The 12,579-nt window shown below is 37.2% G+C and overlaps 1 protein-coding gene across 3 annotated transcripts in view; it reads left to right on the top strand.

The window, feature by feature from the left end:
- ADGRF5 (adhesion G protein-coupled receptor F5) overlaps positions 1-12,579 on the top strand; it is a 172,869-nt gene that overhangs the window by 99,325 nt on the left and 60,965 nt on the right. For all 3 annotated transcript variants that reach the window (XM_075201341.1, XM_075201340.1, XM_075201342.1), the window contains exons 4-5: positions 10,656-10,805; positions 12,340-12,504. In XM_075201341.1, the coding sequence (XP_075057442.1) occupies positions 10,656-10,805; positions 12,340-12,504 (315 nt within the window). The remainder of the gene's footprint in view (positions 1-10,655; positions 10,806-12,339; positions 12,505-12,579) is intronic.

Here is a 12,579-nt window from a genome sequence, read left to right as displayed (position 1 = left end):
GATATACTGAATGTAGCTGGTTTTACATGGATGACCTGACAGGTCCAGTGAAGGCTGGAAGGGTCGCCTGCTGATCATCAGTGATCTATTATATTCTAGAATATGATAGCTAGAATCTGATTGGTTGCTATGGGCAACACCTCCACTTTTCGTTTTTAGAAGGTTTGATCAATCTACCTGTAATCTGCCTGGGGAAGTAACTAGTTCTTATAAAGTTTTGCTGTGTTGTATTCAATAGATCAGTTACTTTGTGACTTATGGGGATATCATCATCATGATTTATTTATATAGCGCCAACATATTCCGTAGCACTTTACAATTGGGGACAAATACAGTAAGATGTCTATTAAAAAGGGGAGACAGGCATCGTATTCCATCGCCACTTAATGCAACGATAGAGCACCTACTATCACCGTGATATACTAATAAACATATGGAGGGGGCAGCTGAATGATACTCAGTTTCCCGGCGATCCTGGTCGAGAGTAGTATGAGTACTCTTACCACTTTGCCAGGTAGGTGTCCAGGGATATGTGCATGCCTGACCCGACTAACCTGTTCACGCATGTACAGAGGAACTGAAAGTCAATACTTGGATTTTCAGTTCCTCTTGTTAAAGAAAAAAAAGTTTAAAAATATGTAAAAAAAAAAAAAACAATAATAAAAAAAAATATTATTATTTCAATATCATCCACAGTTGAGAAAATAAAATATTGAAATGTAATATCTCCTCTTATTGCAATCCTTAGAAGGATTATGATGGCACACGTATCGCCATCCTTGAAAATAAGTTTCCCCATGCTTTGCCAGAGAAACAGATCGTATTGATAGAGCTTTACTCCCATTGATAAATAGATAGATATCCGTCTACCTTGCCTGAGTACTGGTCTGACCACAGAACTGCAAACCCAAGTACTGTGTAACTAGACATAGCGACAGATAGTGTGATATGATGTTTCCTGCTGGAATCGTTTACAATCTGATGATAAAGCGCGATTAGATGTAAAGTGTTTAAGATGTTGCTAACAACAGTTCAACCACCTGGCAGCAGACATGGGTATAACAAACCCATAAAACACATACACACATCCTCTCACACTCCTCAAAGTGAACACAAGGGAATCTCCGCATGTCGGAGAGTAAGAACATTTTAATCATCACCCCGGCAACCTCAAGTTTAATACATTTTATTTTATGATAACTTTTTAAGGCATTATGCGATTTTCCTAAGCAGCAAATACTCACTTTTATCACAGAAGATATCCCCATCTTGTAACATGGGCAAACAGACGGCGCTCACAAAGTTACATATGTGTAAATGTTTTCTTTCTTACAAACACATGTGCAAAACCATCATTTGACAATAGATCAGATATTTAGAATTGCATGTGATTTATGGGGAAGGTATTTTACAGAACACTTGTCACTTCCTGCCTGAGTCTGATGTCAGGACATTGTTAATAAAATCTATTGATGGATTATCAGGAAAGCATAGTAATAATTGGTACACATAGCAGATAAATGACTTTCAGTTAGTGGCTCTTACACGCCCTTCTACAACTTTTACAAATACATTGCATTTTAATGCTAGCTCCCTCCTGTGCTTTCCAGCCTTGTGTTTATATCATCAGGCAGAGTTCCCACAAGAAGTTATTCTCAAAGCAGTACGGTATCCCAGGACATTGACAATAAGCAGTCTTCACTGATGATATGAGGACATAACTGAAAAGCACTGAAATCAAAACTATTTAGTGAAAGATTTAAACATTTCCAGTAGGAAAACCCCAGGAAGACACACATATAATTAGCAAACAAAAAAGAGCTTAGAGATACCTAGATTCTCAAACAATGTGGTGGCCACACCTTAACCACTGAGAACAGAGATCCACCCTGTCTTGCTACTCTGTCACATGCCTTTTGCATTGTGATCTCTTAAGGTTGGTGTGTGATGCAACTAGAGACTATAATAGTGTTAACTGATATCGTGATTGATGTAAAAAGTGGTGCAATCCTCTATAAAGGACCAGCAGATCTAAAATACAAATTGTACAGGTAGCAGCAAATTGCGCCGTTTTGTCCCAAGCCCAGCGACAAAACATAATTTTGTGGCAAAGGCCGGGCCAAAATGATGCGATTCACCGCAAGTTGCGTCATTGAGGCTACCATCCTGCCCACTTCATTAGGAAGTGGGCAGGATTCGTGGGCAGGATTCATGGGCAGGATTCGAGAGAATTGTCTGCTCTCCTGGGAGTTCTCCACGGAATTTGGGCGTCTCCCGGACATTCCGGAGGAGTTGGCAAGTGTGGTGCTGCCCATGACTGTATAGAGTCATGATCTTTTCAGCAGATGGATATGAGAGATCCATCTCAGAACTGAAGGTACATGGTGTAGGTGTGTACACATGAATCTACATGCTCATCAGGACTTTCAGTCGTTGGTAAAATCGCTACAGAAATCGCATCTGAAGTAAGATTGCATAGGTGTGGACCCAGCTTTAGGCAGCTTTGTGCATAGTTTGCCTATTTGTTATATACAGCCCAGAGGAGGCGGCGCATATTTTGCACTTTTGTTAATGGCCTTTATTGTATAACTTTCATTAGGCAAATAAAAGCTAACATGTCATCAGTTGCTATGGTTTTACTGCAGATATGTTCCATTACAAAAAGCATAGTCTGTGGCATACAGATAAGTAACAATAATATGTATTGATGTTGTGTGCGCTGCCGCTGACCCCTCCGAGCACCCACTACCTTCCCGGGCAGCTGATAACAGGGCTGGTGACAGATAACAGAGCTGGTACAGCCTCTCCCTCCTAATCCTAACACATAGATAGTGAGAGATGAAACCAGTCTCACAGATAACTGAGTGATGAATGCTATTCTCTCCCGTTACTGATGTTGTTACAAACGTACATGTATTGTCGGCTGATTTCATGGCTAAACAGCAGCAGAGAGATAATAATTAGCATCAGATTGGTTGCTATGGGTTTTATTAAATAATCCCCAATAACATGCGTATAATTCACTGCAGAGCTCATTTTATAAAATGGTGCAAGTACAGACACACATCATTCTAGGGGAAAAAATTGGGACAAATATTGTCAATGCTCCTAAACCTCCCAGTCATGCCCCCACCTGCCTAGCCACACTCCCATTTTGGTAAGCTCATGAACCCAATGGGTAAGCCACATCCCTTTTGATCACTGAAAATCAGGATTGTAAAAAAAAAAATCAGGAATGTTGGAGGGTAAATAAGCAGACATGTGTTGTAAGAAACCCATATCAACCAGTCAAATAATACTTGAATATTTGAAAAGCTGATATCTCATTGGTGGTTGTATGTTACAGACCATCATTACCATAATATGTTTTATTTTATATAGGGATATTTATAAAAACTGGTGCACAAGAAAAAGTTGGTTCTAAACTGCACTACAAAAATGGCAGGCTCCGATTGGTTGCTGTGATCTTGAGCAATGGTATTCACAAATGCCCATACCTGTCTCTTCTATAGTTTCTGAGCCATTGTACCCAAATAACTACGACCATTTTCAAGTAATACCCAACAATATTTTGGAAACATTGTAGATTGATTGTTTTATTTTGCCTTTTTTATAAACATATCTACAGATTGACAATTTGACATTACCTGTTTCTGGCTGTAACAGCTACATAATTTAAATTGTTTATGCCTTACTTTATCTTGTTTATGCCCTACTATATCTTGTATGGAGCAAAAACATTATTGGTCAACTACTGGTTTGTGCTTATTGCAATGTTTTCAGATTGCTGTTCAGTTTATCTACAGTACAGAACATACAGATAATTAGTTTGTTATGTATTACCACTACAGACACTGTGGGCCTTAATTATCAAAGAACGTATCTGCTGTTTTTCTGCGTAGTGTACGCAAAATTAATCTGTGCTTGCCCAGAACCGGATCATACGCAACTAAACGCAGCAACGATCAATTCATCTTCGTACACAATGGACATTTATTAGAGCCTACGATTTCTATAAGGGTACCAGGTGGGGAAGGGGCGTCTTTAGTCAATGTACAGTGAAGGCGTGCCAAACTCATCCGCACGTAGCCACATCAAATTCAAGCTTTGGGCATCTCAAAGTAACTTATTTTTCTGCCGTATGTCTTGCTCCAGCTACAGGGTTAGTCTAAGTCCTGATCACTAGTGATGACAGTCTCGTATGCATGCTATAACATGTGTTTGCAATCAGGAGCAACTGTAAAAATTTATTTTCTGCTCAGTAGACATTAAGATTATCCTATTAAATGTATTTCATGGAAAAAATATAAAAAAAAAAACCATTGTTTTTGTTTTTAACTGTTTTGTCATTAATGTTTATATTATTAATAGATGATATTAATTGAATAGGTGTTTTATTTTCTGTGCATTCTTTTGCTAATGTATATTCCACATAGGTATTGAGGTATATTCAGACAGAATCAGGATGAGACTATAGATTCACTGACCGACTTATACCATCTTTAACTGGGACTAATCCTTGTAGCTTTTCCTATCCCGGGAAGGATACAAGATCTGATTCTGCCTGAATATCCCTAGCATTCGGTATGAGTAATCTGTACACCTAATTCAGGATATGTTTATCATGCTGTTTTTATTTGACTCTATGTGAGTTTATATATTTTTTTTATCATTAAAATCTATTTGTCATACAATATCACACAAAGCCTTCCCCCCGTTTATTCGTTGTCTTTCTCTAACATGATCGATGAGGGGAAGAGAGCTATCTACTCTTTCAAGATCTATATAAGAGAGGAATTCAAGAAATACTCTTAAGGCGCATTTCTTTTCTTTATTTGGCGAGTGTGATACTATTGGGGGCATTGGAACAGCTACCCCCCGAAAAAACTGAAGAACAGCACATATATATTATATTCTATTTTTGGATTTATAAATTCATATATGAAATATTGTTATATTGCCGTTATCACACTATTTTGAATTTTCTGATTTATTACATATGATCTACACAGGATATTCACTTTCAATATAAGAGAAATATTGGGAGTATACATCAATTTTCAATCTAAGTATACTTTTTATTGATTACACAGATATTTGTTATTACTTAATAGTTGTTGTCTTCTATGGGGGATATCTGGAGCGCTTGAATCGCCTCTATTCTGGTTTTGCTGTATCTATTTTACAATTGGTGTATGGTTGTATGAGGTATATTTAAGCTGTACCGGATTGTAGAGCGCCGGTGGGGTCCCAATTCCTCTTTTCTCATTTATTTATATACTGGCAGCAGATTTTGTAGCGTTTTACAATTGGGACCAAGCATTAATAAGACAATACTGGGTAATACATACAGACAGAGAGGTAAGAGAACCCTGCTCACAAGCTTACAATCTATGGGACAATGGTTTGATACACAAGGGTAAGTGCTGCATCATATTGAATATTTGTCCAGCTAGAATGCAAAGGTTACAAAGTATTTAGTGGGCTGTATGCTCAGTCACACAATTATGTTGTTCAGAGGGTTGTTGTCTTGTATTAGCTGTGTAGAGGGTGGTAATAGGGTAACATAGGGAGATTAAAAGGGTGGTAGAGGAATATTATAAGCTTGTCTGAAGGGGTGGGTTTTCAGAGAACGCTTGAAGGTTTAAAGACTAGAGGAAAGTCTTACTGTGCAAGGGAGGGAATTCCACAAAGTGGGTGCAGCCTGAAGAAGTCCTGTAACCGAGAATGGGAGGATGTGATGAGAGTGGAAGAGAGACGCAGATCTTGTGCAGAACGGAGGTGTCGATTTGGGAGACAAGTTATTGGATTCATTGAAAAACGGTCAACAAATGTAGAGACTGACAGAGTGACTCAGCATACGAAAAACGATTTGCAAGGAAAATCATTATAGCCACTGCATGCAAAATAGATTGTAGGGGTGAGAGTCTGATTTTGGGAAAACCATTAAGGAGGGAATTATAATAGTCTATGCGGGAAATGATGAGTGCATGAATTAAAGTTTTTGCAGTGTCTTGTGTGAGATATGTACATATTCTGGAAATGCTTTTTAGATATATGCAGAATGATGTAAATATAGAATTGATGTAGGGAACAAAGGATAGTTGAGAGTCAAGAATTACACCTAGGCAGCGAGCACGCGGGGTGGGATTTATGGTCATGTTTTCAACAGAAATAGAAATGTCAGGCAGGAAGCTTCTATTGTTGGGTGAGAATTCTGCTTTTGAAAGATTGAGTTTGAGTTCTCGAGAGGACATCCAAGATGAAATGGCAGAAAGACAGTCAGTAACGCGAGACAACACAGATGGTGAGAGATCAGGAGAGGATAGATAAATTTGTGTTTCATCATATCTACCTTATAACAGGTTACTAAAATGCTGAGCATTCACAAGACTCACGGTTGCTGAGTCCAAATATGGGGCAGTGATCGTATCGGTTTAGAGGCTTCAAACATAGGAAAAGATCAGTGATTCACATCAGACGATTTGGCCAAACTCCTCTCGTTGTTGGCAAAAGAATAATATCATTAGAAATAGACTACAGGCTACAGTTTACAGTTGCAGTTGATTTTATTGCAGCACATGGCGTTGCAGCAATATAACATTGGACAATATATTATGTGTTTTCAGTAGACACACACAAGTGTAAAGTCCTTTTATATTGCAAACCACTGATTTGCAGCTGTGCCAGTAACGGTCACATTGGAGAGATTGAACGCTGTATTTTCTTTCCAGCCAGAAAAATGCAGATCTCCAAAGCTATTAAACATTATGTTACTGATACATTGCAGACAACTGAAAACATTATTTCCCTGTCACTCAGGAGTTTCACCTCTGAAGATACTGAATGAATTCATATGTGCAAAATGATGCACTGTGTTGATTTTTATTATCCACTATATAAAGCAAATATAGTATATTTATTATATATTTATATATATTTTTTATTATTATTATTATTATTATTATTTTTAAATAGCAAGTTATGTGCCTTTTAAGCATGCACCTTAGCTGTCCTCCTACAAATCATTGTCTCCATTTCAAAATATCTCTGTTTGGCAAAGAAAAATGGCTGCCAGTCATAGAAAAAGAAGTACATAGGCTCACAGACTCTCAGCATCTCATGTGATGGCAGAGGAGGTTAGTGGGAACTTAGACCAGGGCAGCACAGCAGATGTGGTCTACTTAGATTTTGCAAAAGCATCTGATACAGTGCCACACAGGAGTTTGGTTTACAAAATATGGGAACTGGGTCTAGGAAACAACATTTGTACTTGGATTGAAAACTGGTTAGAGAATATGGAACAGAGAGTTGTGATAAATGGAACATTTTGTAATTGGTCAAAAGTTTTAAGTGAAGTACCTCAAGGTTCTGTGCTGGGGCCACTCCTTTTAAATATATTTATTAATGACCTTGGTGATGGTTTAGAGAATAAAGTTTCCATTTCTGCAGATGACACTAAACTCTGTAAGGTAATAAAATCAGAGCAAGATGTAGCTTCTCTACAGAGGGACTTAAATAAACTGGAGGATTGGGCGGCCAAATGGAATATGAGGTTTAACGTAGATAAATGTAAGGTTATGCATTTAAGGATCAAAAACAAGCACACAATCTATAAATTAAATGGGATTAATTTAGGGGAATCTATAATGGAAAAGGATTTGGGAGTGCTCGTAGACAGTAGACTTAGCAATAGTGCTCAATGTCAAGCAGCAGCTGCAAGGGCAAATAAAGTATTGGCATGCATAAAAAGGGGCATAGATGCAAGGGAAGACAGTGTAATTTTGCCACTGTATAAATCGTTGGTAAGACCTCATCTTGAATATGCAGTACAGTTCTGGGCACCACTCTATAAAAAAGATAATTTGGAACTAGAAAGTGTTCAGAGAAGGGCAACAAAACACCCTAAGGTTAGAGGGGAGGAAGTTTCACAACCAGCAAAGGAAGGGGTTCTTTACAGTAAGGGCAGTCAAGATATGGAATTTACTGCCAGGGAAGGTTGTGAGGGCAGACTCAATAGATATGTTTAAGAAAGGGTTAGAAATATTTTTAGCGGAAAAGTGTATCCAGGGATACGATCGTTAATTAAAATGAAGGACAGTAGTGGATACAGGGAAAAATAGGACTGCAATATTGGGTCTAGAGGGGTTTTTCCAGATTGAAACAGATTGGCAGTTGCTTAATCTGGATCAATTTCAAATATAAGTGAGGGATCGCAGGAGATCTAAAATAGGTTGAACTTGATGAACTGATGTCGTTTTTCAACCTAATCAACTATGTTACTATGTTACTAGACAGGGGAGAAGGAGGATGTCACAGTGCGGACAGAGCTCAGAGGGGTGTTCCAAAGCCTCACTATGTAATGTGCCATGTGACTGTGGTTGCCATGGTAGCCCAGAATCATAAAGCATGTATAGCAGCCTAATGAAAAAACAAGGTAAAAGGTTAAATGTCAACATTCTTCTTATAGCGTGCCACAGTGTTTATGCTAAAAAAGCACACCTAATTTCTTCATAGAACTGATGCCTTAAAAAATGTCAATACACCTGGCTCTGTGGTCGGTATGGTCTCCTTTTCATAACTGCAGACATATATTAAATTTAAATGTCTGTGCAGTCTGTAAATATATAAGAATATAAAATGCCTATAAAGTCGAATTACTTAGAATTTACTTTCCATGTGATTATTTGTACTTTGTGGGTGTTTTAAAAAATGTGTTATGAAGCTCCTCAATAATCCTCCCTTTCTACTTTGTTTTACTGCAAGGAAATATATACATTTTAGTATATTATATTCTGGAGAAGTGGTGCTCATTCTTTTGTTTAGTCAAGAACACAAACGGCAATGTGCCACTGTTCTGGGCCTGCAAGAGATAGCTGCCAATAGAATGTAGTGCATTTATAACAGACCCACAGGTTAAGCACTTCATAAACTGCTGTCATTGTTTATATAGTCCATAAAAGTTTATGCTTTACTCTCTATTTTGATTTTACAGGATTCATTGTGTTGCTATTTGCCCTTCCCCTATGCAAAGCGAAGGCAGCCATTTTATGGGCTGAACAATATTCATGAGAAGGCAGTCTATCGAATCACAAGAAACTACTGATACCACTTAGAGACGATGCACTTTGCAGCCCTGTGATAGTGAATTGATTGGTTACTTTCATCCTTATGAGCCGAGCCTGATGACTTAGAAACCCTACTAAATTATTTTTAGTCTAAGGTGTTGACTTTGTTACATTTTATTTTTAAACTCGTGTTTAATGTAAAGTGTTCTGATGATGAGTTCTGTTTTCATTGATCAGATTTGCTTTGGTTACACTTCTTTATGCCTTCGTTAAAATTAAATTGTACATGGTTGCAGAAAATGCACTTATAAACAACATATATTGCAAAATATTAAATATTTAGAGCAGGGAACACAATTTTAAATGGGAAAATACAGCATGGGCAATCTAAACCGGCAAATTGGTCATTGTCTATCCTCAACAATCTGCTTACAGACACTATTGTCTGTAAAAACTCGTGCAGCCATCGTATTAGATTTAGTTTTAGTAGACAGCACCCCCTGCTGGTGACCAAGTATAATACTTACCCAGCCATTGCTGTAAAATGTACACTACATATTCAACTAGTACTTTTATTATCAAGTGAAAATAGTAAAGTGAGTCAAATGTAATATCATTTCAGGATAATCAAAAAATAGAAAAACAAATCAGGACTAATGGCTAATGGCACGTGTGTCTGGCAGCCATACTGTGCACCCTCCAGAGAGATTTTGAAAAGGACATAATGATTTGTAGGAGAGCAAATAAGAAAAACGACAGATGCATGCACGGCTTCCTAGTTGTATTGCCACTGGCTGCCTTAGGAGCTGTGAGGCTGTCACCTTGGATAGCCTGTTCAGCCAAGTACAATACAACTAGATATCAAGAGATGTCTGATAGGGAAGAGAAGGGAGTTCTTTGAGAAATAAGGCAGTGACTAAGTTGGATGATACAGCAAGGTCTTCTAAACGTTTTATTTTTTTTAATAGTAAGATTATAATGAAGTTAGATATCTCTGTTCAGAACTAATGGGTCTATTTATCTATCAAATAGAGTAAACCCCTAAATCCGGCAAAAACAGGAGTACCATCACTGTAGTCCTTTTGCTATGGCCATCTGAGGGTGGCGACAGATAGGGGTACTGTGAAGAAAAAATGCTTTACTAGTAAAATAAATAATTGTGTCCTCTTTCTTTAAAGTTGTTTTTTTCACTTTTGTTATTTCTTTTAATTCTGTTTGTTTTTTAAACAAATCTTGAACTGGAAGTCCGGAGTTCCAGTTCTGGGCTTTGTGCAAAGGGACCCTGCACTGGTCAAGCAAGGAGGACTCCTCTTACCCTACCGGACAGTATCATCAGGGACCTTTTCTTGTTAAATTGGGCGATACAAAATTTGTCTGCTTCTGCGATAAACAGCGACCGAAAATCTTCAATATTGATAAATAGGCTCTAAGCTTTGAATTGACTTTTTAAAGGTCTTCCATGTTTTATTCTGTTATACCTATCACACAAGTGATGGTAATAGAATATATATACAAAGTTCTGCAAATAATATCTGTATAATTAGTATATAATACTCTGCAGATAACACTTTCTCTTTATTTTAACAGTGATTCCAGAATACACAGTGGATATAGAGATCAGTTTTCCCGACCCCTCCTTTCAAAGCAAGATAAAGCAATATATAGAGAATAACTCGACGCTCTTCATGTTATTTGGTTCTAACAGCACAACAATCACAAGTATCAATGTCACAACAGGTACATTTCTGCCATGTGCAATTTACAATTACCAGTGTGCTATCATTGTGATTAAAATAATACGTAAAGAATTATAGTTAAACCTTACTAAAAGTAGCCAACTTCTGCTGCATCCTTCAAAGTTATCTGCAAAAGGTCTTGTTGCACACTTCATAGTCAGTTATAGCAACAGGGACACTTTCAAGGTATAATAAAGCATTGCAATTTAATAGAAAAATTAGTTGCAAACATTCATATTTTTTTTTATTTTCAGCAATGGGGAAGGGATAGAGGATAACATGTTATATTTTTACAATGATTACTGGCTCACACATTAAATGATGGTTCCTTTCAAATATTATATTAATACAGGAGCAAGCAGTGGGCTAGGACAAGGTGTCATTCTCCATCTCTCGGTTGCATGTTAGATAAAAATCAGTTGTTTTCGTTCTGTTAACAAATAAACGTGTACAACCAATCAGATGCTTGCTTTCATTTTTTTTTTTTTTTAAACTGCACTATAAAACTTAACAGAAAATAAATGGTCGCTATAGGATACTTTATTTTTCTTTTTTTAAATCAATGTCTATAAATGCCCAACCCTTTCGTGTTTGGATACAACAACGTAACCCGAGATCCTGGTAAACATGTTTTTTTTATTCTCTAAAAGTAAAGATAATTTTCTTACATAAATTAATATATTCAATGAATATATTGATTTACATAGGAAAAATAACTTTTCCACAAGTCCAACCCTCATTACCTTTGATCAAGTCATTCAATTCCATGCAGGGAATAAGGTGTTACTAGTCCCTAGATTTATCAAACCTTCTAAGAAGGAAAAGTAGAGGTGTTGCCCACAGCAAACTATAACATTTCAGCCATCCTTTATCTAGTACATTCTAGATCATGATAGCTAGAATCTGATTGGTTGCTATGGGCAACATCTCCATGTTTCCTTTTTAGACGGTTTGATACATCTACCCTAAATCTGCTTGCAGAACCCACCTTCCTTTTTGTCTCTGCGCATAATCCCTGCCTGTCAGTGTGAGAATCCTTTTACAATAAAATAGTTTCCAGGTGTATCAATGGGGTGTGTTTTCAGGTCCCATAATGTTTATTCATAGCTTCTACAAAGAAGTAACATAAATGCTATCCCATGTATAGACAGGGCTCTTCTTACCTCTGCTTATCTTTTCTAACCAACATTAGCATGCGGTGATGATATAATGTAATCTCTAACTGATAAAGTCGACTTTCTTTCTAAACATGAAGGAAGTGGAGTTGTTGTAAATTGTTAAAATAAACAAAGACAAATTAACCGATGTTACAGCAAAATTGTTTTACAAAAACATTTTAACGACAAATTATTGACCTAAAATTTCTGTTATTTCTCAAAGTAATTTCATAACCAGAAATTATATTGTACATTTGATCGTTTTGCAAACCTCATATGAAAAGATTCCATCCATTGTTAAGTATTGATTCCCTTTAATATTGAATGAATGAATGAATCTCAGGCATTGTAGCCTAATTCTACCTTACTTGTCCTCAGCTTGTAATCAATCTGGGAGTGATGTGCAGTGTTCTTGTGAAGATGGATACAGCTGGCCTAGCTCTGTATGTACATCATACAGTCCCTGTACTACATCAGATGCAAGCAATTGCAGCTGTATCAAAGGCACAAGCATCCCGTCTCAATATTGTCAGGCTAATCCAGGTAAGAGAAAGTAAGGTAACATCTCTCTTCTGCATGTGGTTGCTCATATTATTCTGGGGGACAAACAACTGAGTT

This window comes from Mixophyes fleayi, chromosome 3, assembly GCF_038048845.1.
Source record: "Mixophyes fleayi isolate aMixFle1 chromosome 3, aMixFle1.hap1, whole genome shotgun sequence".
In the NCBI taxonomy this organism is placed as follows: domain Eukaryota; kingdom Metazoa; phylum Chordata; class Amphibia; order Anura; family Limnodynastidae; genus Mixophyes; species Mixophyes fleayi.
This window is presented reverse-complemented; position numbering and strand designations above follow the sequence as displayed.